The sequence below is a fragment of the Chrysochloris asiatica genome, unplaced genomic scaffold (assembly GCF_000296735.1).
Source record: "Chrysochloris asiatica unplaced genomic scaffold, ChrAsi1.0 scaffold00044, whole genome shotgun sequence".
NCBI classification, from domain to species: Eukaryota; Metazoa; Chordata; class Mammalia; order Afrosoricida; family Chrysochloridae; genus Chrysochloris; species Chrysochloris asiatica.
Window position 1 is genome coordinate 16,682,434 of NW_006408562.1, and position 25,341 is coordinate 16,707,774.

The following is a 25,341-nucleotide window of genomic DNA, read 5'->3' on the forward strand; positions in this document are numbered from 1 at the left end:
TCTTGATACAATCCTGATATAATCAAGATACAATCAAGATGTTCTCTCCAAATCCTATCAATCCTGACTCATGGCAACAGCAAATACAACCGAGCAACATGCTGCTCTGTCTTGGGCCATGTTACAAACACTGGTATGTTCCAGTCTATCATTGTGACCACTGAGCATTTTGAGTGCCTTCCAATCTGTAAGCCAAGTTAAATCTTGGGCTTCCAGCTGCAAAGTCAGCAGTTCAAATCCATCAGTCTACCCACGGAAGAAAGATGAGGCTGTCTGCTCCTGTAAAAGTCTACAGTCTTGGACACCATAAAGAACAGTTCTGCTAACCTCAAGGTCAGCAGTTTGAAACTCCCAGTTGTTCTGTGGGAGAAAGATGAGGCATTCTGCTCCCGTAAGGACTTGCAGCCTTGGAAACCCTGTGCAGGGTCACTATGAGTGGGAACCGACTCCACGGTACTTAACAACAACTTGACCTGTATGGTCACTTGCAATTGGAATAAAATTCAATGACAATGGGTAGCTACAACTTAGAGGCTCATCTTCTGGCAACCCAAGGACAACGCTCTCTTGTGATGCAGATCTGAGTTTGCCAGGATTTTCTTTTGTCTTAGTCTGGAAGCTCTGCTGAAACCTGTCTATTATGGATGACATTGTTGATATTTGAAGTGTTGGTGGCATGCTTCTAGCATCAGATCAATAAGCAAGTCAGTACAAATATGAATTCTGGAAGGGACCATACATATACAAGTTTTGAGTCCACTTAAGGAAATTTGCTTTTTGTAGGTGTGTTTCTGTTTCACACAAGAGAGGAAGAAGAGGGGTCAGAATTGAATCTTGGGACATGTCAAAATGTAAAGACCAGAGAAGCAGGGAAGAAAATAGTCTATCAAGAAGACTGAGCACTGAGAGAAACAGTAAAATAACATTTCAGTGATACTAGAGTATAGAACCAGTATCTATATAAAACTGGAGGAAAATAAGGATTCAAGAAAGAAGACATGTTTACCCAGAACAAATGCCAAGCAGAACAGATTAAATAAGGATTCAAGGACCCATCTGTCTATGTATGCATGAATGTATGTATGTACATATCTACCTACTTACCTACCTACCATCTATATCCAGGCTCTAAAGATGGACGGTGTCTATAAAAACATTTTAATTTTTGTTTACACTGTTGTTAACTGTCAGTGAGTTGGTTCTGACTCATAGCAACCCTGGGATAGGGTTTCCAAGGAGCAGTTGGTGAGTTTGAACCACAAACCATATAATTAGCATTCCAGTGCTAATTCTACAGCACGACACTACTTAATTTTAATCAATGACTTGTCAGATGCCATCGAGTCGGAACCGACTCATAGCAACCCCATGCACAGCAGAACGAAACAATGTCCGATTCTGGGCCAACCTCACTACCGCCACCACACTTGACGCCATCAATGACTAGCATTCATTAATATTCTGTGGAAACAGAAGCTACATAAAAAGACCACATTATGCACCAGTTTATCATTCTAGAGATTCACACATGCTGTGGATTGATGAATGCTTAGTGAGTATATCGTGTTCTTTGCAATGTGTAGCACAGGTTGTTGTTGCTGTGTGTCCTCCAGTTGGTTCAATTCATAGTGACCCCTACGCAAAACAGAGTGAAACACTGCCTGGTCCTGCGCAATCCTCGCAATTGTTGTGTTTGAGCTCATTGTTGCTGTCCTATGTCATTTATCTCATGGCTCTTTCTCTTTATTGCTGACTCTCCAGTTTAGCAAGAATGTTGTCCTTCTCCAGGGACAGGTCCCTCCTGACAATGTCTAAAGCACAAGAAACAAAGTCACACCACCCTCACTTCTAAAGAACATTCTTTCAAGAGAGATATGTCTGTTCTCCTAGTAGTCATGATACTTTCAATATTCTTGTCCAACACCATATTTCAAAGGCATCATGCATATGTGTTCACTGAAAATATGGCTTGGGTTGGGTATACCTTGGGGCTCAAATTGACAGCTTTGTTCTTTAATACTTTAAAGAGGTCTTTTGCAACAGACTTGCCTAATGCACTACATCATTTGATTTCTTGACTGCTGCTTCCATGAATGTTGTATATACAAGAAAACCGAAGTGGTTGACAACTTCAACATTCTCTCCATTTATCATGATACTACGTATTAGTCCTGATGTGGCACTGTGGGTTAACGTGCTAGACTGCAAAGTCAGTTTGAACTGCAAGGTTGGTGGTTCAAGCTCAACAGTCTCTCCTTGGAAACCCTATACAGGGTCGCAATGGGTCATAACCGACTTGACGGCACTTAACAACAACAATTTATTAGTCCAGTGGTGAGGAATTTTGTTTTGTTTACAATGAGGGGAAATCCATACTGAGGGCTGCAGTCTTTGATCTTCAGTAAATGTTTCAACTCCTCTTTGCTTTCAGACAGCAAGAATGTGTCATCTACATATTCTAGATTGTTAATGACTCTTCTTTTAATCCTGATGCAACATTCGTTCTTCTTCATATAATCAGCTTCTAGGATTACTTGCTTAGCATACAGATTGAACACATATGGTGAAAGAATACAACCTTGACATACATCTTTCCTGATTTAAAACCATTTGGTATCCCCTTGTTCTATCTGAACAACTGTTTCTTGGTCTATGTGTAGGTTCCTCCTGAGAAAAATTAAGAGTTCTGGAAAACCCGTTCATCTCAATGTTGCCCATAGTTTGTTATTGTCCACACATAGTACAAGTAAACATCTTTTGGGTATTCTCCGCTTTTGGCCAAGATCCATCTGACATCACTAAGGCTATCCTTCATTCCAAGCAATGCTATCTTTCATTCCACATCCTTTTCTGAATCCTGCTGGAATTTCTGGAAGCAACCTATCCATATATTACTGCAATTGTTTTTTAATTGTTCTCAGCAAAACTATACTTCATGTGATATTAATGATTGTTGTTGTTGTTGTAAAGTGCCGTCGAGTCGGTTCCGACCCATAGCGACCCTGTACAGGGTGTCCAAGGGTGTAAATCTTTACGGGAGTAGAAAGCCTCATCTTTCTCCCGCGGAGCGGCTGGTAGTTTCGAACTGCTGACCTTAAGGTTCGCAGCCCAATTCGTAACCACTACGCTACCAGAGCTCCTTGATATTAATGATATTGTTCAATTATTTCCATGTTTAATTAGGTTACCTTTCTTTGGGATAAGTACAGCCCTGTAGTGCTTCCAATCATTTGGCCAGGTAGCTGTCTTCCAACTTTCTTGGCATAGATGAGTGAGTACCTCTAGTGCTGCATCAATTTGTTGAAACATTTCAATTTGTGTTCCAACAATTCTTGGAGTCTTATTTTTTGCCAGTGCCTTTGATGCAGGTTGGATCTCTTCCCTCAATATCATAAGTTCTTAATTATATGCTATCACTTGAAGTGGCTGAACGTCAGACAATTATTTTTGGTACAGCAACTCTGTTTATTCTGTCCATCTTCTTTTGATGCTTCCTGGATTATTTAATATTTTGCCGACAGAATATTTCAAAATTACTATCCGAGGCTTAAATTTTTTTCTTCAGTTCTTTCAGCTTAAGAAACGCTGAGTATGTTCTTCCCTTTCGGCTTTCTAACTCCAAGTCTTAGCACATTTCATTATTATACTTGACTTTGTCTTCTAGAGTTGTTCAGGTCTTCATTATTTCTTCTACTCACTTTGCTGTTTTTGTTGTTTTTAGGGGCAGTCAACTTAGTTCTGACTCACAATGACCCTGTATAGGGTTTCTGAGAAGCAGCAGATGAGTCTAAACTGCCAACCTCTCCGTTGCTTTAGTTTCTTTAAATTGAAGAGCAAGTTTCAGAGTCTCTTCTGACATCTGCTTTTGTCTTTTCTTTCCTTCCTGTCTTTTAAATGTCCTTTTGTTTTCTTTCTGGATGATGTTCTTGATATCATCTCATAACTCCTCTGGTCTTCAGTCATTAGTGTCTAATGTTGTAAAGTGCCGTCGAGTCGGTTCTTTACAACATGTAATGCATCACATTTGTCCTGGAGATGGTCTTTAAATTCTGGTGGGATATAGCCAAGGTCATACTTTGGCTTGTATGGACTTGTTTTCATTTTCTTCAGCTTCAGCCTAAACTTGCTATATTAGCAACTGATGATCCGTTCACTGTTGGCCCCTGGCCTTATACTGACTGATGATACCGAGCTTCTCCATTGTCTCTTCCCACAGTTGTAGTAGATTTGATTCCTGTGCATTTCATTTGGTGAAGGCCACATATAGAGTTGCCATTTATGTTGTTGAAAAGGTATTTGCAATGAATAAGTCTTTGGTCTTTTAAAATCCTATCATGTGATCTCCAGAATCATTTTTTTAAAAACTTTTTATTGTGACTTAAATGAAGGTTTACAAAGAAGATCATCAGTTTTGCATTCAATAAATCCTACACTTTGTTTCTTCTCAATGATTGCAATCCCCTCCCTGCAACAACAGTTATCCTACTGCCTCCCTATAGTTCCTGCTTCCATCCCACCCTCCTTCTCATCTTGTCTCAACTTTGTCCTTAGGTAAATGTTGCCTTTTTGATTTTGAATGATTGGCCATTCCATGGTGAGCACACCATATACTGTTGTTGGCCCTTATAGACCTATCTACTGCTTGGGATCCATGAGAGTGAATTCCTTTCCAGATCTGAAGGGGGTTGAGTGCCAAAGCAGAGGGTTCCTCCAGTCTCTCTCTGGCCAGTAGTCTGGTCTTTACATATATATATATATGAAATGAAACTCAATATTTTTTTTCTTTTTCAAAAATAAAGCAACCGTAAAGCAAAAGTTTTCTATTTTACTAATTTAATCTAGAGAATCTCTTGGTCTGTGATAGTGGTAATCTGTCAAGGGATTAAAAACTGGAGACAAATAAAATAATAATACAAGGAGGAATTCAAAACACCATTGATATCAATATGAAATTATTACTTTTTCTTGAATTGGTGCATTTTTATTTTCATGTCTGCTCGATAATTAGAAATAAATTACCTACTTGGATAATCCATTGAAAATGAAAGGTCACTCTGTGATTCATTTATTTCTTCCAATTCACTTTTTCCACTGAAAAGTCAAATCTAACTTTTTAAGTTTCTAGGCTTTTCCATAAGCATTTGGTTAATAACAAAACTCTAAAACTTAACAAATTAAGTCATAAGGGTTCTTTAGTTTAGAATCCCATACACTTTTTTAAAATTAAATAACATGAAATTTTCAATGTGGCTCTGCTATAAAGCAGTTTTACATCAAATTTCTTGAATTGATTCTGAATTTCTAAGAAGTATTTTATACTCTCAAACTAACAACTTGAATTTAGTTTTCAACATACTGACTGAAACATTACATGCTGTCAAATACTGTTTCTGCCTCAAGAATATGTTCTTTCATGGAATCTTTTTTTAAAACACCTTTTCATTGAGTGTAGAGTACTTGGCGCTTCAGCAACATGAGAAATATATTTTATTCAAAATCAAGCTTATTGAATGAAAAACAATGCATTTCAAATATTCATATTAATAAAAGAGCATTATTAAATAAGTGCTACTGCTGTTGTGTGTCTTCTAGTTGATTTGGACTCATAACGGCACTGCATAGGGTTTTAGAGACTGTAAATCTTTACAAGGAGCTCTGGTAGAGTAGTGGTTACGAATTGGGCTATGAACCGCAAGGTCAGCAGTTCAAAACTACCAGCTGCTCCGCAGGAGAAAGAGGAGGCGTTCTGCTCCTGTAAAGATTTATAGCCTCGGAAACCCTGTTCAGGGTTGCTATGGGTCGGAACTGACTTGACGACACTTAACAACAACATCAACAAATCTTTACTGGTGCAGAAATCCTTATCATCTTCCTGTGGAGTGTCCGATGAATTCAAACTGCTGAACTTGGAGTTAGCAGCCCAACAAATAGCTATCTATGCCACCACGTCTCCTTCAAATAAGTACACAGATAGTTATAAAACAAAAAAAAACTCACCAAGCCATGAAACAGCAAATTCTTGTTGAGTTCACGTAAAACAGATATGGTGCTGTGGGATAAGCACTGGACTGCTAAATGCAAGGTCAGCGGTTCAAACCCACCAGTCACTCCTTGGAAACAGGGTCGTTATGAGTCGGAGCTGAGTTGATGACACTTAACAACATCTTATCAGGTAGTTTTTTGCTTTTTATTATGTTATTTATAAGCAACATGAAGGAGTCCTGGTGGCACAGTGGTCAAGTGCTTGGCTGTGAACCAACAGGTTTATGGTTTGAATCCACCAGCTGTTTTGTAGGACAAAGACACGGTAGTGTGCTTTTGTTATGATCACAGCCTTGGAAACCCTATGGGGCCGTTTGGCTCTGTCCTACCTCATCACTGTAAGTTAGAATGGTCTCCATGGTAATAGGATTTCAGCCCTGGTGGTACAGTGATGAAGCACTCATCTGCTAACCACGAGGTTGGTGGTTTGAACCTCTGTGGGAGAAAGATGTAGATTCTGCTTCTATAAAGACTGCAGCTTTGGAAGCCCCGTGGGCCAGTTCTAATTCATTTTCGAGGATCACTTCGAGGGTCAGAATCAACTTGATGATAAGTAAAAGAAAAAACAAATTTTCTAATTTTTTTTTTTTCTTTTTACATTGCATATCAACTGTAAAGAAAAAGTTTTAAACTACACAGACACACGAATGACCCCAAATCCATGTCATCCCGATAGCTCTGAAAATACAGAAGGAAGCTGACCGATGAACCTGGACATGTTCTCTTTCTGGGAGAAATTGGCCCGAATATAAACACATTCAGCTTCTAAATATGGATCTTAGCACAAAGAAAGCCATCCACCGGGAAGGAGTCATATGCCCCGGGCACTGAAACAGAAGCCCATTATCTTTTAGTTTCAGATTCTAAACTGGATTTCTTAATTACACTTAAAGATATGCGGGGTCATAAAGAGCATCTATTTTTGCTTAATGAGTTGACTAAGCGCCATTATGCCTAAAGCTAAGTTTTCCTGACATTTCCAAGTAATTTTAGTTTTATTCAAACCTGCATGAAGGTATGCTGGAGATTACACTTTGCTTTGTTATTGTCACCAGCATCTTCCATGTGGTCCTCTCTTCTGGACCCCTCACTGCTTTCCTGCTCCTCAGTTTCTCAGCACCTTTCCACACAGCTCACTCTTTCTCTCTTGGTTCACCCTTAGCTCACACTGTCTCTCTCATAACCGGCTCTATATCTCAGTGGACACCACTTCTTAGTCTTCTTTGTTCATTTCCCATCTGTTCCTCCTCCAAAATGCTGACTCCTTCTTTAGTTACATATAGCTCCGAAATGATTCCCCACTCCAGATCACTGCGTGGACTAGACTTACAAGTTTATCTCCAACTACAGCCACTTCCTTGAACTCCGAACTTGCACGAAAGTCAGCTCAGTGAAATCTCTATTTGAGTATTTCATAGGTCTATTCATCCTATATGTGTCACTGTAGGATAAGCACCGGACTATTAAACAAATCATCAGTCGTTCAAACTCTTCAGTTTCTGCTTGGAAAGGGTTGCTGAGTCAGAACCAACTTGACAACACTTAACAACAAACAACAACAGGACTATTCATAACGGAATCTTGCCTTGAATCTATTCTTTAAGAGGTCAGCAACATTGCTAAGCTTATCCCCTGCTGGTTCTCTGTTGTTGTTAAGTGCCCTGGAGTCAGTTCCGACTCAGTGACCCTGTACAGGGTTTCCAAGGCTGTAAATCTTTACGGGAGCAGAAAGCCTCATCTTTCTCCCGCAGAACAGTTGGTAGTTTCGAACCACTGACAGTGAGGTTAGCAGCCCGATTCATAACCACTATGCTACCAGAGCTCCTTTCACTAGCCATTAGAGAAATGCAAATTAAACCAACAATGGCCCCCTAGGGTTTCCAAGGCTGTGATCATTTCAAAAGCAGACAACCATGTCTTTGATCCAAATGCATCGATATCTCATTTGATTCATCACAATAAATTTGAGGTCCACAGGCTTATTATCATTGTCCTGTTGTTACTACTGTTAAGAGCCATTGAGTCCATTCTGACTTATAGTGACCATGACAGATTACCCTAGGAGTGGTTGGTGGGTTTAAACTGCTGACCTTGTGCTTAGCCTACATTGTAAATAGCACCTCAGATCATCAATGAAGTACATAAGGATGTTAAGTACCTAAAGTAGATGTTAAAGACTTTGAAGAGTTAATGTTTTCTTTTAACCATTCACTAACTGACTAAAAACTAGTTTCATTGCATAAGAACCAGAAGGGCAAATGGAATTATAAATACAGCTTATAATGAACACTCTATGTTGTTTCTATGCTTCTAATGCAAATGTGGTTTCTATTAAGGATCCGAATTTCTTTTTTGAATTCTTTGAGATGAAAGATGACAATTTAGGGATGATCTATTAAAGATGATAATAGATTGCATTGAAAAACAATCACAAAGACTGTAGCAAAAATTCAGCAATCATTTCTATTGAGGGTTATATCTTTGATATTTTCAATTTGTTTAATTATAATTCAACATTTACTGATGTTTGTCGTTGCTGATAGGTGCCATTGAGTCAGTTTGAACTCACGCCAAACCTGTGTACAACAGATGGAAACAATGCCTGATTCTCTCCATCCTCCGAATTGTTCAGTTTCAGCCCATTGTTGCTGCCACTGTGTCAATCCAGCTCACTGAGGGTCTTTGTTTTTTTCACTGCCCATCTACTTTACCAGGGAACGATGTCATTTTCCAGGGACTGGTTACTCCCGATGAAATGTTCAAAGACGTGACAGGAAATCTCACCATCTTCACTCTTAAGGGCATCTGAACTGGACTTCTTCCAAGACAGATTTGTTTGTTCATCTGACAATCCGTGCATTTTCAATATTCTTTGCCAGTACCATAATTCAAATGCATCAATTCTTCTCTGGTCGTCCTTATTAACTGTCCAGTTTTCCCATGCATATAAGGTGATACAGTTGAGATGATGAGGTGCACCTCAGTCCTCAAAGTGATATCTTTGTTTTTGTAACACCCTAAAGAGGTCTTCTGCAGCAGATGTGTCCAATGTAATACATTGTTTGATTCATTAACTGCTACTTCGATGGGCTTTGATTGTGGATCTAACGCAAAATCAAATCCTTTGCAACTTCAGTCTTTTCTTCATTTTCCTAATGTTGTTTGCTGGTCCAATTGTGAGGATTTGTTTTCTTTATATTGAGATGTAATCCATACTGAAGGCTGTAGCCTTTGATCTTCATCAGTAAGAGTTTCAATTCTTCTTTACTTTCAGCAAGCAAGAGTGTGTCATCTTCATATGGCAAGCTGTTAAACAGTCTTCCTCCAATCGTGATGCCACATTCTTCTTCATTCACCTTCTCAGATGATTTGCTGTTGTTGTTGTTGTTAAGTGCCTTTGAGTGGTTCCAACTCATAGCAACCTTGTATAGAGTTTCCAAGGCAGCAGATCTCTATGGGAGCAGAAAGCCTCACCTTTTCCCCACTACCAACCTGGTGGATTCAAACTGCTGACCTTGCCGTTAACAGCTGAAACCATAATCCACTATGCTACCAGAACTACGTATGGTGAAAGAATACAACCCTGACATACATCTTTCTGGATTTCTATATTCAAAGGGCAGCCTCTTGTTCTAAGTACAAGTTACGCATGAGCATGATGAAGGGGTCTTGAGTTCCCATTATTCACAATATTATGCAAAACTTGTTATGATTCACACAGTCGAATGCATTTGGACGGTCAATAAAACACAGTATAACACTGTTATTCTCACTTTCAACCAAGACCGAGCTAACATCAGCATTGATAGTCTTCATTCCATGTCTTCTTCTGAATCTGGTTTGAATTTCTGACCGTTACTTGTCAATGTACTGATGCAATTACTTTTGATATTTTTTTTCCAGCAAGATTTTACTTACATGTGATATTAATGATATTATTTGATAAGTTTTGCATGGTAATTTCTGTTAGATCTTCAGAATGTGCCTGAATTTGGATTTCTTTCAGTCTGTTGCTTAGGTAAATGTCTTCCAAATTTCTGAACACTTTTAGCTTGACATCCATTTTTTTAACTATCTCAATTGATATATTTAAGCTTACAAAATGCAACACACACACACTTACAATCAGTATAGGACTGTCTACAACCATACTAAGAAACACATCTCAAGAAAGCTCATCTGATAGAAAATGAAACCTTGTGCCGATCTCATGAGCAATTTGTGTTATTCAAATATCAGTATAACACCTTCATAATTTCTACCATTTAGATGTACACCCATACCATTACATTTTAAATACTTCTCTATTGTTTTTACTCAACTCACTATTTAGCCTTGTCCTATGATGGATCTTGGCTGAAAGCAGAGAATATCACAAAGATGTCTACCTGTGCTTTATTGACTACGCAAAGGCTTCTGATTGAGTGGATCATGACAAGCTATGGACAACATTGTGAAGTATGAGTATTCCTGAACACTTAATTGTGCTCATGAGGAATCTGTTCATGGAACAAGAGGCAGCTGTTCGAACAGAACATGGGAACACTGAATGGTTTAAAATTAAGAAAGGTACGCGACAAGGTTGTATTCTTTCACCATACTTACTCAACCTGTATGCTGAGCAAATCATCTGAGAAGCTGGGTTATATGAAGAAAAACGTGGCATCAAGATTGGAGGAAGACTCATTAACAACCTGTGATATGCAGATGATACAACCTTGTTTGCTGACTGTAAAGAAGACTTAAAATATTTACTGATGAAGATCAAAAAGCACAGCTTTTGGTATGGATTACATCTCAATGTAAAGAAAACAAAAATCCTCACCACTGGACCAATAAACAACATTCTTATCAACTGTCACAAGACTGAAGTTGTCAAGGACTTCATTCTTCTGGGATCAACTATCAACACTTACAGAAGCAACAGTCAAGAAATCAAACGACGTATTACATTAGGCAAATCTGCTGCACAAGACCTTTTGAAAGTGTTGAAGAACAAAGATGTCAGCTTGAGGACTAAGGTGTGCCTGACTCAAGTCATGATATTTTCAATAACCTCATATGCATGTGAAAGCTGGACAGTGATTAAGGCAAGACCATAGAAGAATTGATACTTTTGAGTTATAGTGTTGGAGGAGAATATTGAAAGTGCCATGGGCTGCCAAAAGAACAAACAGATCTGTGTTAGAAAAAGTGTATCCAGAGTGCTTCTCGGATGCCTAGATGGCCAAACATCATCTCTCATACTTCAGACAAACTGTCAGGAGGGACCAGTCGCTGGAGAAGGATATCATGTTTGGTAAGGTGGACAGTCAAAGAAAAAAAGGAAGATCCCCAGTGAGATGGATTGGCAAAGTGGCAGCCTCAATGGGCTCATGCATGGCAACAATAGTGAGGTTGGCCCAGGATCGGGCAATGTTTTGTTCTGTTGTGCATAAGATCGCTATGAGTCGGTACCAACTCGATGGTACCTAACAACAACAAAAACATTACTAGATGTGAAATTCCAAGGTTGATTTGTTAGTTTTCATTTTTTAAAAATATACATGAAAATAAATGAATATTAAAAAGGAAAATGTCAGTTTAAAAGCCATCTCGTGTCACACTGATGTGACACAGATAACACCCCAGGGCAATGAACCATTAGGATGATTTCATGGAAACCATCACAGAACACAGTCCCTTTGATAATTCTTCTTTATGTTAACAGGGAAATTTTACGGCAGTAATAGTGTCGTCGTTATGAATCAGGCTGCAAACCGCAAGGTCAGCAGTTAGAAACTACCAGCCATTCCACGCGAGAAAAGATGAGGCTTTCTGCTCCCGTAAAGATTTACAGACTCGGAAACCCTGTACAGGGTCGCTATGAGTCGGAACCAACTCCACGACATGACAGCAATATTGACACATCTACTTCAGAACTTGTGTGTTTTTGCAGTGTGGAAATATATAGTCAGTGTTACTCTCATTGGTCCCCCAGAGAGTGGGAAAGCTGTAGCTGGAATGAGCACGAATCAGAAAGCTCAGGCCAAGGTAGTGCGGTCGTGCCGTTAGAGTAAGATATACATGAAGCAAAACTTACATTCGTTAAGGGATCATTTTCATTCTCCGTAACACATCCCTGAAGATTGAAATTGAGAGCTTTGCAGATGATCATGATTCTTTTGGCAGCTTTTTCTTCAAATGGTTTGATCACAGACTCTGGTTTTAAAATATCCTTTTTCTGAAGTTTCAAGGTCTATGAAAAATTTGAAAGTTTTAGTCACCAAGCATCCATCATAAAAATAAAACTGTACATATGAACTACAATTGCCCTGCACAAGTTAGCCTATTAAGAAAAAAAAAAAAAAAATTGAATTCCACTTACATCTATATCTGGATCCAGTGAGAACAGATTTAATCTCTCCATGTTCCGAGTCATTCTGATAGCTTCTTCAGTTTCTGTGAGGTACTACAGAGAAAATGGAGTTAGTCTTTGGTATACAAACAGATACTTACTTACCAGACCACCCTCACCCTCATGCCAAGAAGTTGTTTGGGGGGGCAGTTAAGTCTATTTCAACTCATAGCAACCCCATATGACACAGTAGAACTACCCTGTGGGGTTTTTTTTGGTTGAAATCTTTACAACAGCAGATTATACAAGGTCTTTTCCCAGGGAGCTACTGGAATGGATTTGAACTGTGATCCATTTGGTTAGCAGTCAAGCACTTAACTGCTTGTGCCACCCGGTGTCCTGGGCAAGAAGAAGCCCTTTAGTATGACCACTATGTTATATCATCCACTAACACTCAGAAAATCATACAAAAACATGATTTTCTTTTTGAGTACATATTAAGTAAAACACATTGTTGTTTCTAAGTGCCGAAGTAAATTCCAACTGATAGTGATCCTATATAGGATTTCTGAGGAGCAGCTGATGGGTTTGAACTGTTGACCTTGTGATTCTCAGTCCAGTTCTGATCCTACAGTACCACACCAAAGGTCTTGGATTAGTTTCTCAGCATGCATATTAAAAAAACAAAAACAAAAATTTCCCCTATCTTTTCTACCAAAGTAACAACTGATAAGTAATGAACATTTGATTGCATAGGAAAATGATAACTTTATTACTTTTGCAAAGTCAGGGTGTAGGCTGTTCTCCGAAGACTCTGTTTCCTCCAGCGTGCACTCACAATCTACAGAATTCTCCAGAGGATCTTTAAGAGATAAACCAAGGCAGGTCATTGAGTAATATTTGCAAGGCACACATTTTTCTAACCTGGGACTTATCAAAACTGGGTTAGACTTAAGAATTATAAAGGATTTTGTTGGACAAACATACCTTCATTCTCTCCTGACTCCAGTACTTCATATTGTTTGGAGTTCTGAGCTAGAAATGGAATCTCATGGTCATTTCAGGGTTCTTTACATGATACATAACCTTATAATGCTACATTTGTTCTTGGGGTTGTCTTGACATCCATTGTCTATGCATTCTAAACTTTTCTTACATACGTGTGTATTTTTAGTAATTCTGGCTCTTGGGCCATCAATTGAAACCAACACTCTAACTTCACTTGATATTTTTCTTGAAGATTCTATAAATAGTATTATTCTACATTATTATTCAATAAAAACACCTACTATGGCATATACCTGTTGTTACTGAGTCAATTCCAACTCAGAGACCCTACAGAATAGAAGAGAACTGCCCCATAGGGTGCCCAGGGCTGTAACTTTATAGAATCAAACCACCGCATCTTTCTCCCATGGAATGACTGGTGGATATGAACTACCACCCTTTCAGACAGCAGCCACCAGGGCTCTGCCCCTAAACAAAACACAATATCATTCAATCCCTTCTGACTCATGGAACCCTACAGAACAGAGTAGACCTGCCTTGTAGAGTTTCCAAGGCTGTAAATCTTTATAGCTGCCGACTGCCACAGATTTCCTCTGTGGAGCAGCTTTTGGGTTCGAACCAGTAACCTCTTAGTAAGAAGTTGACCTCTTAACCACCATGCCAGCAGGGCTCTCTCTGTGGCATATAAAACTCCAAAACCACTCACTGCCATCCCACGGATTCTGATTCATAGTGACCTGTATACGGTTCCAAGGCTTCAAATCTCTACATGAGCAGAAAGCCTCATCTTTTTCCTGTGGAGCGGTTAGTATGTTTCAACTGCCAACCTTGTGGTCTGTAGTTCAGTGCTTATGCTACCGCAGACACCGCTGTGGCATGTTGTTATTGTTGTTGTTAAATGTCACAGACTCAAGTTTCTAGACATAGCAATCCAGCACAGGGTTTCTGAGGACTGGCTTGAATTGCTGACCTTGTGGTTAGCAGTTCAGTGCTTATCCTACAGCACCACACCAGGAAGTTTCGATGGCATATATTGTTGTTGTTGTTAAGTGCCATCGAGTCAGTTCTAACTCATAGCTGTATAGGGTTTCCGAGGTGCAGCTGGTGGGTTTAAACTGCCGACCTTGTGGTTCGCAGTCCAGTACTGATGCGACAGCACCACACCAGGAGTCCCGGTGCCATAAAAATGGTCAAATCTGTCATTGTTGCTTCCTTATTACCCATGACCCTTTACTGTATATAGTATATAATTCCTACAACCACTATAACTTAAAACTTTTGTTTTTATGACTTGATGGCACTGAACAACATCGTGTGACAGCTAAGGCTTTGTGTCAACTTAACAGGGCCAGGACTCCCAGTGGCTTGGCAGTTGAGAAGTGGTTATCCCCTTGGTGAGACCTACTACAGGCATAGTGAACTCTATGATGCTTGGCTATGAGCAGCCAATCAATTGAAAAGATGTTTCCTTGGAGGTGTTGTCTGCTCCCAATATAATGGACACACAGGAAAGACTGGCTGTCTTTTCTGCTGGATCTGGATCTTGTATCTGTGTTGTCCTCCAATCTCCAGTTCTTTGGACAGCTCTTTTATTTGTCTGGAGCCCTGGTGGCACTGTGGGTTAATGTGCCAGACTGTAAAGACGTTTGAACTGCAAGGTCGGCAGTTCAAGCTCACCAGCTACTCCTTGGAAATCCTACACAGGGTTGCTATGGGTCGGAATCGACTCGACGGCACTTAAAAACAACAACATTATTTATCTGCCTGTCTGCCTGCTGGGCCTGCCTGATGCGTGTGCCTGGAAATTGTGCCAGGGGTACTTGGTGGCATGTGCACCCAGCTGCTGGGAAAGATGGATGTCCACCCATTCGGAGAGCCCCACATGCCTGCTCACGCCACCCTGGCGCTGTTACACTGCTGCTGACCCCACTCCAGCACCGCATCCCTGCTCTGTTCCCCAACTTGGGACTCCGGTCTGCTCCTCTGCCTTCAGGGCCTGTGGCCGAACTTGGTTCGTATGGCCCAGACTTGGGGCTCTGTCCTCTCTACAAAGTGAGCCATTTCCTTGACATAAACTTTTCTTTTTATATAAGTTTCACTGGTTTTTCTTCTCTAGAGAACTCAGTCAAGGACATATAGTTTTATGTTAAATGTTTTTTGCGTCTGTTTTTACTTCATTTTGGGGAGTGAATGGCTTTGCTGGTCGTAAAAGTCTTCCACACAGCTATAAGCTACTTTCTCTCTCTCTCCTCTCTTTCTCTTTCATCGTCATTCTCTTTTCTTTACCCCAAATGAGTTAGAATCTTATGAGAGAATCACACTAGGCAGAAGAGAATCCTTTTATCCTGCAATAATGGCGAATAATATCATGCATACTCTGTTGAACTTTCATAAGGAAACTGACACCAGTTTAATCAAAATAAAAAATGAAAGATACCTCTTAGCAGAGTGATACGTATTTGACTTTATGGAGCCTAAGTTACAATAAATAAATTTAACGAAAAGCCATCACACCAAAACACCCCTATCAGTTAACATCCCACCAGACATGGGTACATTTCAGATGCTGCTAACAAGTGATTTCCAGTATCATTTCTTGGTGACAGCCTCAAACTATTTCCAACATGTACTGTTCATTCAACTCAAACTCATGGTATCCCAGAATAAAACTCTGCTCCATAGAGCTTTAAAGGGCTGATTTTTCAGAAGTCAATTGCCAGTCTTTTCTTCTGAGGGCCCTCTGTGTGGGCTTGAACCAACAACCTGTCAGTTAGCAGTTGTTGTTGTTGTACTGTGTACTGTGGAGTCGGTTCTGACTCATAGTGACCCTGCCCAGGGTTTCTGAAGCTGTAAATCTTTACGGGAGCAGAAAGCCTCATCTTTCTCCCGCAGAACTGCTGGTAGTTTCGAACTGCCAACCTTCAGATTAGCAGCCACTTTAATTATTTGCACCCCCAGGGGCTTACTGCCAGTCACATCAAAGGACATATCTACACGTAGTAACCCTCACTATTCAGCAAAAGCAAAGACTAGGGAAGATTTCCCAGAGTCAATCGTTCAGGGAAGGATACGCTAGACCTGAAAGATACCAGCAGCTGAAGTGAACCGAAATGCAGAGCTGGTACTTGGTAAAGGAAGGGAGGTAGATGCTTTGCCTCACCCAGCCCCAGATCAGTGAGCTCTGTGCTCCTCCTCCCCTGCAGGGTCCCCTCGGGACTGATTTGCAGGATGCGGTTGAGGGTGTGGATCCATTCGTCCATATCCAGCTCGGTTTCCGCTGCCAGCACAAAATAGGTCATGGCATTCATTTTCAACTCAAAGGCATATTTTCTTAGTCTGTTATTCTGTGGTATAAAGACAGGAAGGAAAGAATCTTTGAGTCACGTGTGCTTTTTGGAATGCCTAACAAGTCTTAGAGAGTAAGAACTATTTTCTATGGGGTTGGGGTCTCACAGTATTTTCATACAAACAGGGGACATAAAGTACACTTCCCAAAACGGGACAAAATTTTAGGGGCATGTTCAACATTTTGTTTGTTTTTTCTTCAATGCTCTTTATACTAAGAGATAGTCTATTTCGGATTTGGTTGACGGGATACCTGGTTCAAAAATGTGATCTTTATGTGTTTGGTAAGGGTGTTCTAAACATCTTCAAACAGTTGCTTTCAGTTGCTGCATCATCTTTCTCATCTGATGTTCTTTCAGAGGTTCATCTCTCCTCAATGCACCCCAGAACCAGTACTTGCCCAAGTCCCTAACAACAGCTATGTGGCTCTACAATCAAAGGACCATGTTCCGCCCCACATCACACATGACTTTTCAGCAGAGTGAATGGTGTGGCCATTTCCTGCCTGGTTTCCGTGACACACTCTATTCTGTTTTCCCTCCCACCTCATCAGCCATCATTTCTTAACCTTTTGTTGGCTCATCTTTATTTTTTAAGCTTTAATGGTAACTCCAGCTCTGCTGTTACCTTTGTCTCCTATGTACCTGCATATCCTTTGTTGCTATTAAGTGCCGAGGAGTTGGTTCTGAGTCATAGTGACATGCATGGGGTTTCTGAAGAGCAGCTGGTGGGTTTGAATTGCAGACCTTATGCTGAGTAGTCCAGTGTTTACCCTCCAGTGCCACACCAGAAGTCTTTTCACTCCTCTAGGAAATATCATCTCATTGAATGGCTTTCAACGCCCTCCAGATGCAAAGGCAGAGTCCTGGTGGGGCGCTGTATGATAAGCATTGGACTGCAAACCACAGGCCAGGGGTTTGAACCACCAGCCACTCCTTGGAAACCCTATGCAGGGTCACTATGAGTCAGAACAACTTGAGAGAACTTAACAACAACAGATGCAATGGCAACCAACCTCCTTCTCTAGCTGTGATGTGTGATTCAGTCACTTCTCTTACATAGATAGCCCTGTGACTGTCTCCTTGACGTTTTTTAGCAAGTCACAATGCATCATACAATTGTTGTTAAGTACCGTGGAGTCTGTCTGACTCATAGTGACCCTGTACAGGGTTTCCGAGGCTGTAAATCTTTATGGGAGCAGAAACCCTCATATTTCTCCTGCGGAGCAGCTGGTAGTTTCGAACTGCTGAATTTGAGGCTAGCAGCCCGATTGGTTCGTAACCACTATGCTACCAGAGCTCCTGTATGCTGACTATATTCCAGTGACTGCCTTGTTGCTGACTCTGTCACATGGACGCACACACAGTAAGCACACGTCCTCTTTCTTTCTCAGAGGTAGAACCTGGATGGGTAGATACATGACCCAATATAGGCAGGTCTGAATGGATGATGGGAAAGGTCCTGAAAGAACATGATAGGATAATACAGACCTAAATATTCCTTAGTCCCACAGTGAAACAGAAGCAGCAAAAAGTAAAAACCCTGCCCCAGGTTGGGAATACCACACCAATTGCTGCTGAGTCCATTCTGATTCATCACAAGATTAGGATTCAGGGGAATCAAATGTACCTGCCACTGTTTGACCATGTTAAGAAAAAAGTGGAACACTTGGTTAGGTCTTGTTTAGATTTTTGTTTTTTCCCCCCAAAACCACTAACCATAATAAGCATTGGCTATGGTCTCTGAGGAAGGTGGGTGGGAGTTTCTCTTCTCCTGATGTCACCTCGGAAATAAAGCTCTGTAAGAATTCCTCAATGAGGCAAACTAGTGAGTTCAAGTTGCTTGAAAAATTCGAGGATAGGTAGCACTTTCTGAAGCAAAGACTCTGTCCCTCATTTCGGTTTTGTTCAAGGGAAACTGGCCATGATTCTTGACAAAATAAGTCTGACTAATTCTACTCACTTTTCTCTGCTTCTGTGTATGTGTGTGGTTCACCTTTTGACACATTTTATGTGCCAGAGAGTTTATTAACATTATCCACAAATGACAGCCATTATTCAGAATCTCCTTACCAGATTCAAAAACGTCAAAGTCAGAAAGATCTATATAAGCCAATATGTATGACCTGGGACTAACTCACCAGGTGAAAGTGACCCAGATGTCTGTCTAGCCCAGTGATATTAAGAAGCGAGTGGTTCCTGCCTCTCAAGAGGATAGAGTTCTAGATGAAGATGAATGTAAGTGCAAGAATACAGAGATGAACCCTCAATCCAAATATTTGACTATCTATGTATTGGGAAAAAGAAGTTGGACTTTTAATTTGCATTACTAGGTAATATCTACCTTAAAGAATCCTGTGCACAGGGTCAGCATTCCTGTGACGACTTCTAGTCTGGCCTAAAAGAGTTCATCATTAGTCTGGACTTCAAGGACTGTCCAGATACCCTACCATTTCCACCAGCCTGAACAGCTCTTGCGACCTTGTATACCTGTGAGTCATGGGCCTGTTTCCTCTATGATTCTGACTTCAGTAGTGAATCCCCACTGCATGAGGAGCTCTGGTAGTGTACTGGGATAAGCAGCAGACTGCTAACTGAAAGGTCAGCTGTAGGAATTTACCAGCCAGTGCCACTGGAGAAAGATGAAGCAGCCTGTTTCCATAAAGATTTACAATCAGCAAGAGGCACCTTGTACAAAAGGCCTGGTGACCTGCTTCTTAAAGGTCACAGCCATGAAATCCCTATGCAATTCAGTTCTGCACTGACATACAGGAGTTCGGTTCTACACTGACACATAGGAATTCCAACATGAGCTGGAATCAATTCCATGAAAACTGTCTTGTTTTTGTTGTTGTTGCTGTAAAGGACAGTTCCTAGCATTTCATAAACACAGAATAAATTCTGAACAATGAAGGAATGCATGAATAAATAAGTATATGGATATCAAAGTAGAAATTCTAGAAAGACAAATTTCAGCTCACTAGAAAGTTGATTTTCTAGGAAGAACTTCCATAAAGTTGTGACATTTGCTATTAGTGGCAGGACCAGGGAAGATGGGCTGAAGACACATTGTCTCACAGAAACTTTCCATGTGTTAGTCCATTTGTACCTGTTTTACACAGGGGGGTGTATAACTCGTTCAAAGTCCTCAGATGAGAAATGGTCAGGCGCAGATTTGAATGTTGACCTGCATGAATCCCAAATTTGTGTTTTCCCTAAAAGACACTGTTTTTGTAAGGCAATGTTGAAACAGAGACTGAGACAGAGTCCAGATAATTAGGAAAAGATTCTTACAATGGAAGGAGCTCAGACTGGACTACCAAAATGAGTGTCCAACAGTAAGGTCTGTGATTCTTTGAAAACAACAACAGAAATTCTATATTAAACTGTATATCTGAAAACAAAATACAAATATATTACAAAAGACTACAATGATATTTCCCAAAAAATGAAGGCTCATTGCCAGAACAAGCTTTGAAATGCAAGTAGAGAACAAAATATTTAAGTTTTCAGTTCGATGACTATAAAATGTAGCTATTGATCTTTGGCCTACTGTTAAATCTTTTAGTTCATGTTTCTAAAGCCAGGAGTCTCTTTGGTGACTATACAAAATTATCTCTACCCTCCATTAGGCTCTGATTGTCTTTCTCATATGGAAATTTGGCAACTGGGTTAAAATGCAATTATCTTTCTCTTCTAGTGAAGAGCTCCGCAACATTTAATTCTTGCCTTTGAAAGTTTATATTATTACATTTTGGAGTACATCCAGGTTTTCACAGATGCATCAGACGGAACTAGGCCAGGCTTATTAGACTGGAGAGAACTCTATTCTGTACCCACCCATCCAAGTGTCCTGAGTATTAGCCTGAGACGTAATCTCAGCTAAGTAGAGACTTAGTGTGTGCACTTTGGCTTGGTGGGAAGAGAAGGAATTACCCCTAGTGGCCTCCAACCAGAAACAAGAATCTTCAGCCTCAGTGATGTAGATGTGAAATTTGTGATGTGATGTGAATTTGTGGTGAGTCTGCTAAAAGACTTGACTGCTTCCATTTTTATGTAACAGGGAATAAAAACAAAGCCCCACTGCTGTCATTTGTTTGGGACTCATTTGTTAAGTGCCATCAAGTCTCATAGCGACCTTGTATAGGGTTTCTGAGGAGAGGCTGATGAGCTTGAAGTACTGACCTTGTAGGTCAAGCTAACCTTGCTGTCCAGCACATTAACCCACTATGCCACACCAGGACCCCTAGAGATCTTATATTGTTGGTAAGTGTGGTTGAGTCGATTCTGACTTATAGCGAACCTGTATAGGGTTTCTGAGAAATGCTGGTGTGTTGAACCTTACAGTTAGCAGTCCAGTGCTTATCGCCACGCCAGGACACCTATTGTTGTTGTTGTTGTTAGGGTACAGTAAAACTACTCAATTGAATTTCTAAGGTTGTAATGAGTATGGGGCTGTTGGATAAGCACTGGACAGTGACCCTCAAGGCCATCAGTTCAAACCCACCAGCTGCTCCTCAGAAACCCTATACAGTGCTGATATGAGTCAGAAATAACTCAATGGCACTTAGCAGTAACAATCTTTATGGAAACAGACTATCCCGAAGAGCAGCTGCTCGGTACAGAGAGGCACGTGGGTTCAAACCACACACCTTATAAGTGAATAAGGGTAGCTACTTCAACAGAATAAAAAGAATGAATGATTTCAAAGTTAAATATGATACCAAATGAGCTCTTGAAATTATTATTTTTCCCTTCATAATGGTTCATGTCCAATTTGATACGAAGGAGACTAGTTTGAAGATGGAGAGATTGTAGCATTGTACTGCAGGTTAAAAGCATTATGTTTCTTTCAGAAATGAAGTTCTTGAGTGTGTGTCTAACCCTGTCTTTGATGACTGTCTTATCTTGGAGAAAGATGGTATTGAGGTACGAAGTACAATTGCTGTCTTATTATTCAGTGATCCTAAAGAAACTTTTGCAGTCCTGGTGTGGCGATGCGGGTTAATGCGCTGGACTACAAGGTCCAGTTGAACCGCACAGTTGGTGGTTCAAGCTTGTCTGCCGCTTCTTGGAAACTCTATACAGGGTTGCTATGAGTCTGAACCAACTCAATGGCACTTAACAAGAAAAACAAAGATAACTTTTATGGAACACATCTTTTGAACTTCATGACTTCCGTAATATTGTTGTTGTTGTGTGTCATCCAGTTGGTTTTTACTCATATCCTGTATAGGGTTTCTGAGAGCAGCTGGTGGGTTTGAACTGCCAACCTTTCGGTTACCAGTCTAGTGCCAAACCAGGACTCTCCATAGTATTACTTTGCTGAATTTCTTTAGGGAACATTTGTCCATGTTTGGAGATATTTTCGGTTTTATAACTAAGGCAAGGTGCTTAGGGTGCCTCTCACAAAGGGTTACTGGAAAAGTAAAAACTTTATCTCAAGAATGGTCGTTCTCCTATTTCTCCAGCACCTGGCCCAATGCCAGGGACATATGCAGCTGATACTTAGTAAATGCTCATCGAGTGGATTATTAGTGAATGATTTCTAAGAACTATAGCCATAGTTGACTTCTTCTCTGGGGAGATCAGAGGCCTAGGGGCTTTCTTGGAGGATGAAAACATTAATCCCAAAACCTTGGCCTTTAACAGTCTGTTTACTGTAAACAGACCATCCTTTGGTGGTGGTTAAGTGTGGAGGTGTGGAGTCTTTTCCAACTCATATAGTTCACAGCCTGATTGATAAGCTACCAGATGATCCATTAGATCTCTGTATTTTATTTCCTTTTAACTGATTTGACCTTGAAGCATGACCTTCTCTGGGGCAGAGGAGAATGCCAGCCCCTGGGGCAGACTTGAACTGAAATACAGACAAACACGCATGGGTGACATACAATAATAATTTTTGTCTGTTCTTACCAGAGGCCTTAGAGTCCTGGTGTGGTGCTGTAGGTTAAATACTGGACCACAAGTTTGGCAGTGCAAACCAGCCGCTCCTGGGAAACCCTACACTAGGTCCCTAGATGTCAAAACTGACTTGACAGCACTTAACAACAACCAGTAGAGGTCTTGGAGTTGTCATCCATCTTAAAGAAACACCACACATCCACCCAATTAGCATGCCCCCTCCTAAATGGGCCACTTTTCAGAAATATCTGCCTATCACTATGAAAAAATATGATGCTCTTCCCCCATCCAAAGCTTCTTTAAACCCCATCAAAATTTTTGTTTGAGGAGACTGGGATTAAGCCTTGTGCTAGACCCTCTCTGTCTCTGCTTGGAAGTCTCTTTCCTATAAAGAAAAAAACCCTTTGCTCAATGAAAACCCATCTTACCTGACTAGTCTTAGTAGAAGGCAAGACCCTTCTTTTGTTGGGCCACATGCAGCTGACAATCCAGCAACACAACTAGAGAAAGGGCACTAGTGTCATCTAGTGGATAGAAGCCAAAAATGCTGTTAAATGTCCTGAAAGTCAGGTCCTGCTCCACAAAGAATGATAGGGCCTTGGATGTCATAGTGCTGAGGCAAAGAAACACTGCTTTAGCTTTGTGATGCGCGGCTACTAGAGTTCCATTTTAATGATAATGACAATAAGGCTTTGTTGGTGTTGTTGTTAAGTACCAACAAGTTGGTTCCCATTCATAACAACCCTGTACACGGCTACCAAGGAGCAGCTGGTTGCTTTGAATTGCTGACCTTGTGGTTGGCGATCAAGTGTTTCATCCTACAGGGACATCGTTGCTGTTGTTGTTGTGAAGTACCATTGAGTTGGTTCCAACTGATAGCAACCCTGTATAGGGTTTCCAAGGAGCAGCTGGTGAGCTTGAACTGCCGACCTTACAGTTCAAATGGCTTGTCTGACACATTAACCCACAGCGCAACACCAGAGCCATACCCAGGACCGTAATAACTCATCTCAGACTCTACAGTTAGTCAACAGCTGTGATAAGAATCAAATCCAGGCATTTTCACCCTAGCACACATGGTGTTAACTCTCATTCTAAGTGGAGTCTTGGTGTGGTGCTATAGAATAAACACTAGACTGCATATGCAAGGTTAGCAGTTCAAACCCACCAGCTGCTCCTTTGAAACCCTATACAGGATACATGTGAGTGGGAACTGACTTGATGGTACTAAATAATAACAATAAATGACCATGTTAGCATTGGTATGTTGTTGTTGTTCAGTGCTGTTGAGTCAGTTCCAACTCATAGGGACTTTGTACAGGGGTTCTGATTAGGAGGAGTGCAGGTGAGTTTGAAACACCCACCTTGCAGTTCAAACCACCCTGGAAGTCCAGTGCATTCTCCTGCAGACCAGGACTCCAGCATCAGCATGTTGTTGTGGTAGTTATGTGCTATCAAGTCGGTTCCAACCCATAGAACCCATAGGGTTCTCAGGAGCAGCTGGTGAGCTTGAACCACCAACCTTGCAGTTCAAACAGCTTTGCAGTCTTGTGCATTAACCCACAGTGCCACCCCAGGACTCTTAGCATCAGTATAATAACCAGTAAAGTAGAGGGTCAGTGAAAAAGAGGAGGGCAGACTGACATGGCAGCTGCAACAATAGTTTCAAACACAGCAAAGACTGTGAGGCTGGTGCAAGGCCATGCTCATCATGAGTCCGGATTGACTGGACAGACCTAACAACAACAACGTTCCTATCTAATGTCACCCTTCATCTCTCTCCTTTTCATCACTCTGTTTATTTTCTTTATGGTAAATTTCATTAATTAATTCCATTGTTTGTTCCTTTACTTGTATAATGGTTCTCCTTCTTGAAGAAGATTTAAAATACTTACTAATGAGCATCAAAGACCACATCCTTCAGTACGGATTGAACCTCGATGTAAAGAAAACAGAAATCCTCACAGTTTGACCAATAAATAACATCATAATAAATTGAGAAAAGATTAAAGTTGTCAAAGACTTTATTTGCTAAGATCTACCATCAACATCCACCACTCATCTGTCAGTTTGTCGTACTGTGGTGGCTTGTGAGTTGCTGTGATTCTGGAAGCTATGCCACGGATATTTTAAATACCAGCAGGGTCACCCATGGTGGACAGGTTTCAGATAAGCTTCCAGATAAAGACAGACTAGGAAGAACCAGTGACAAACTATTTCTGAATATTTAGTCGCAGAAAACCCTATGAATAGCAGAGAAACACTGTCAGATATAGTGCCGGGAAATGAGCCCCTCAGGTTGGAAGGCACTCAAAATGTGACTGGGAAAGAGCTGCCTCCTCAAAGTAGAGTTGACCATGAAGACATGAATGGAGTAAAGCTCATGGGAGAAAAGCCTACCTTCATTTGCTGATGGGCCACAACTCAAAATGAAGACAAACAACTGTAAACATCCATTGAAAATTGGAACATGGACTGTATGAAGTATAAATCTAGGAAAATCGGAAATTGTAAAAAATGCAATGGAATACATAAACATCAATATCTTAGGCATTAGTGAGCTGAAATGGACTGGTATTGGCCATTATGAATCTGACAACCACATGGTTTACTATGTCGGGAGTTACAAATTGAAGAGGAATGGTGTTGTCAAAAAGAACATATCCAGATCAGTCATGAGGTACAATGCTGTCTGTGATAGGA

At 40.7% G+C, this 25,341-nt stretch overlaps 1 protein-coding gene across 2 annotated transcripts in view; it reads right to left on the reverse strand.

The window, feature by feature from the left end:
* Positions 1–25,341, reverse strand: part of DOCK10 (dedicator of cytokinesis 10) — a 401,968-nt gene that overhangs the window by 110,412 nt on the left and 266,215 nt on the right. For both annotated transcript variants that reach the window (XM_006861898.1, XM_006861899.1), the window contains exons 8-11: positions 16,548–16,731; positions 13,156–13,241; positions 12,410–12,493; positions 12,125–12,280 (exon numbers count right to left, since the gene is read on the reverse strand). In XM_006861898.1, the coding sequence (XP_006861960.1) occupies positions 12,125–12,280; positions 12,410–12,493; positions 13,156–13,241; positions 16,548–16,731 (510 nt within the window). The remainder of the gene's footprint in view (positions 1–12,124; positions 12,281–12,409; positions 12,494–13,155; positions 13,242–16,547; positions 16,732–25,341) is intronic.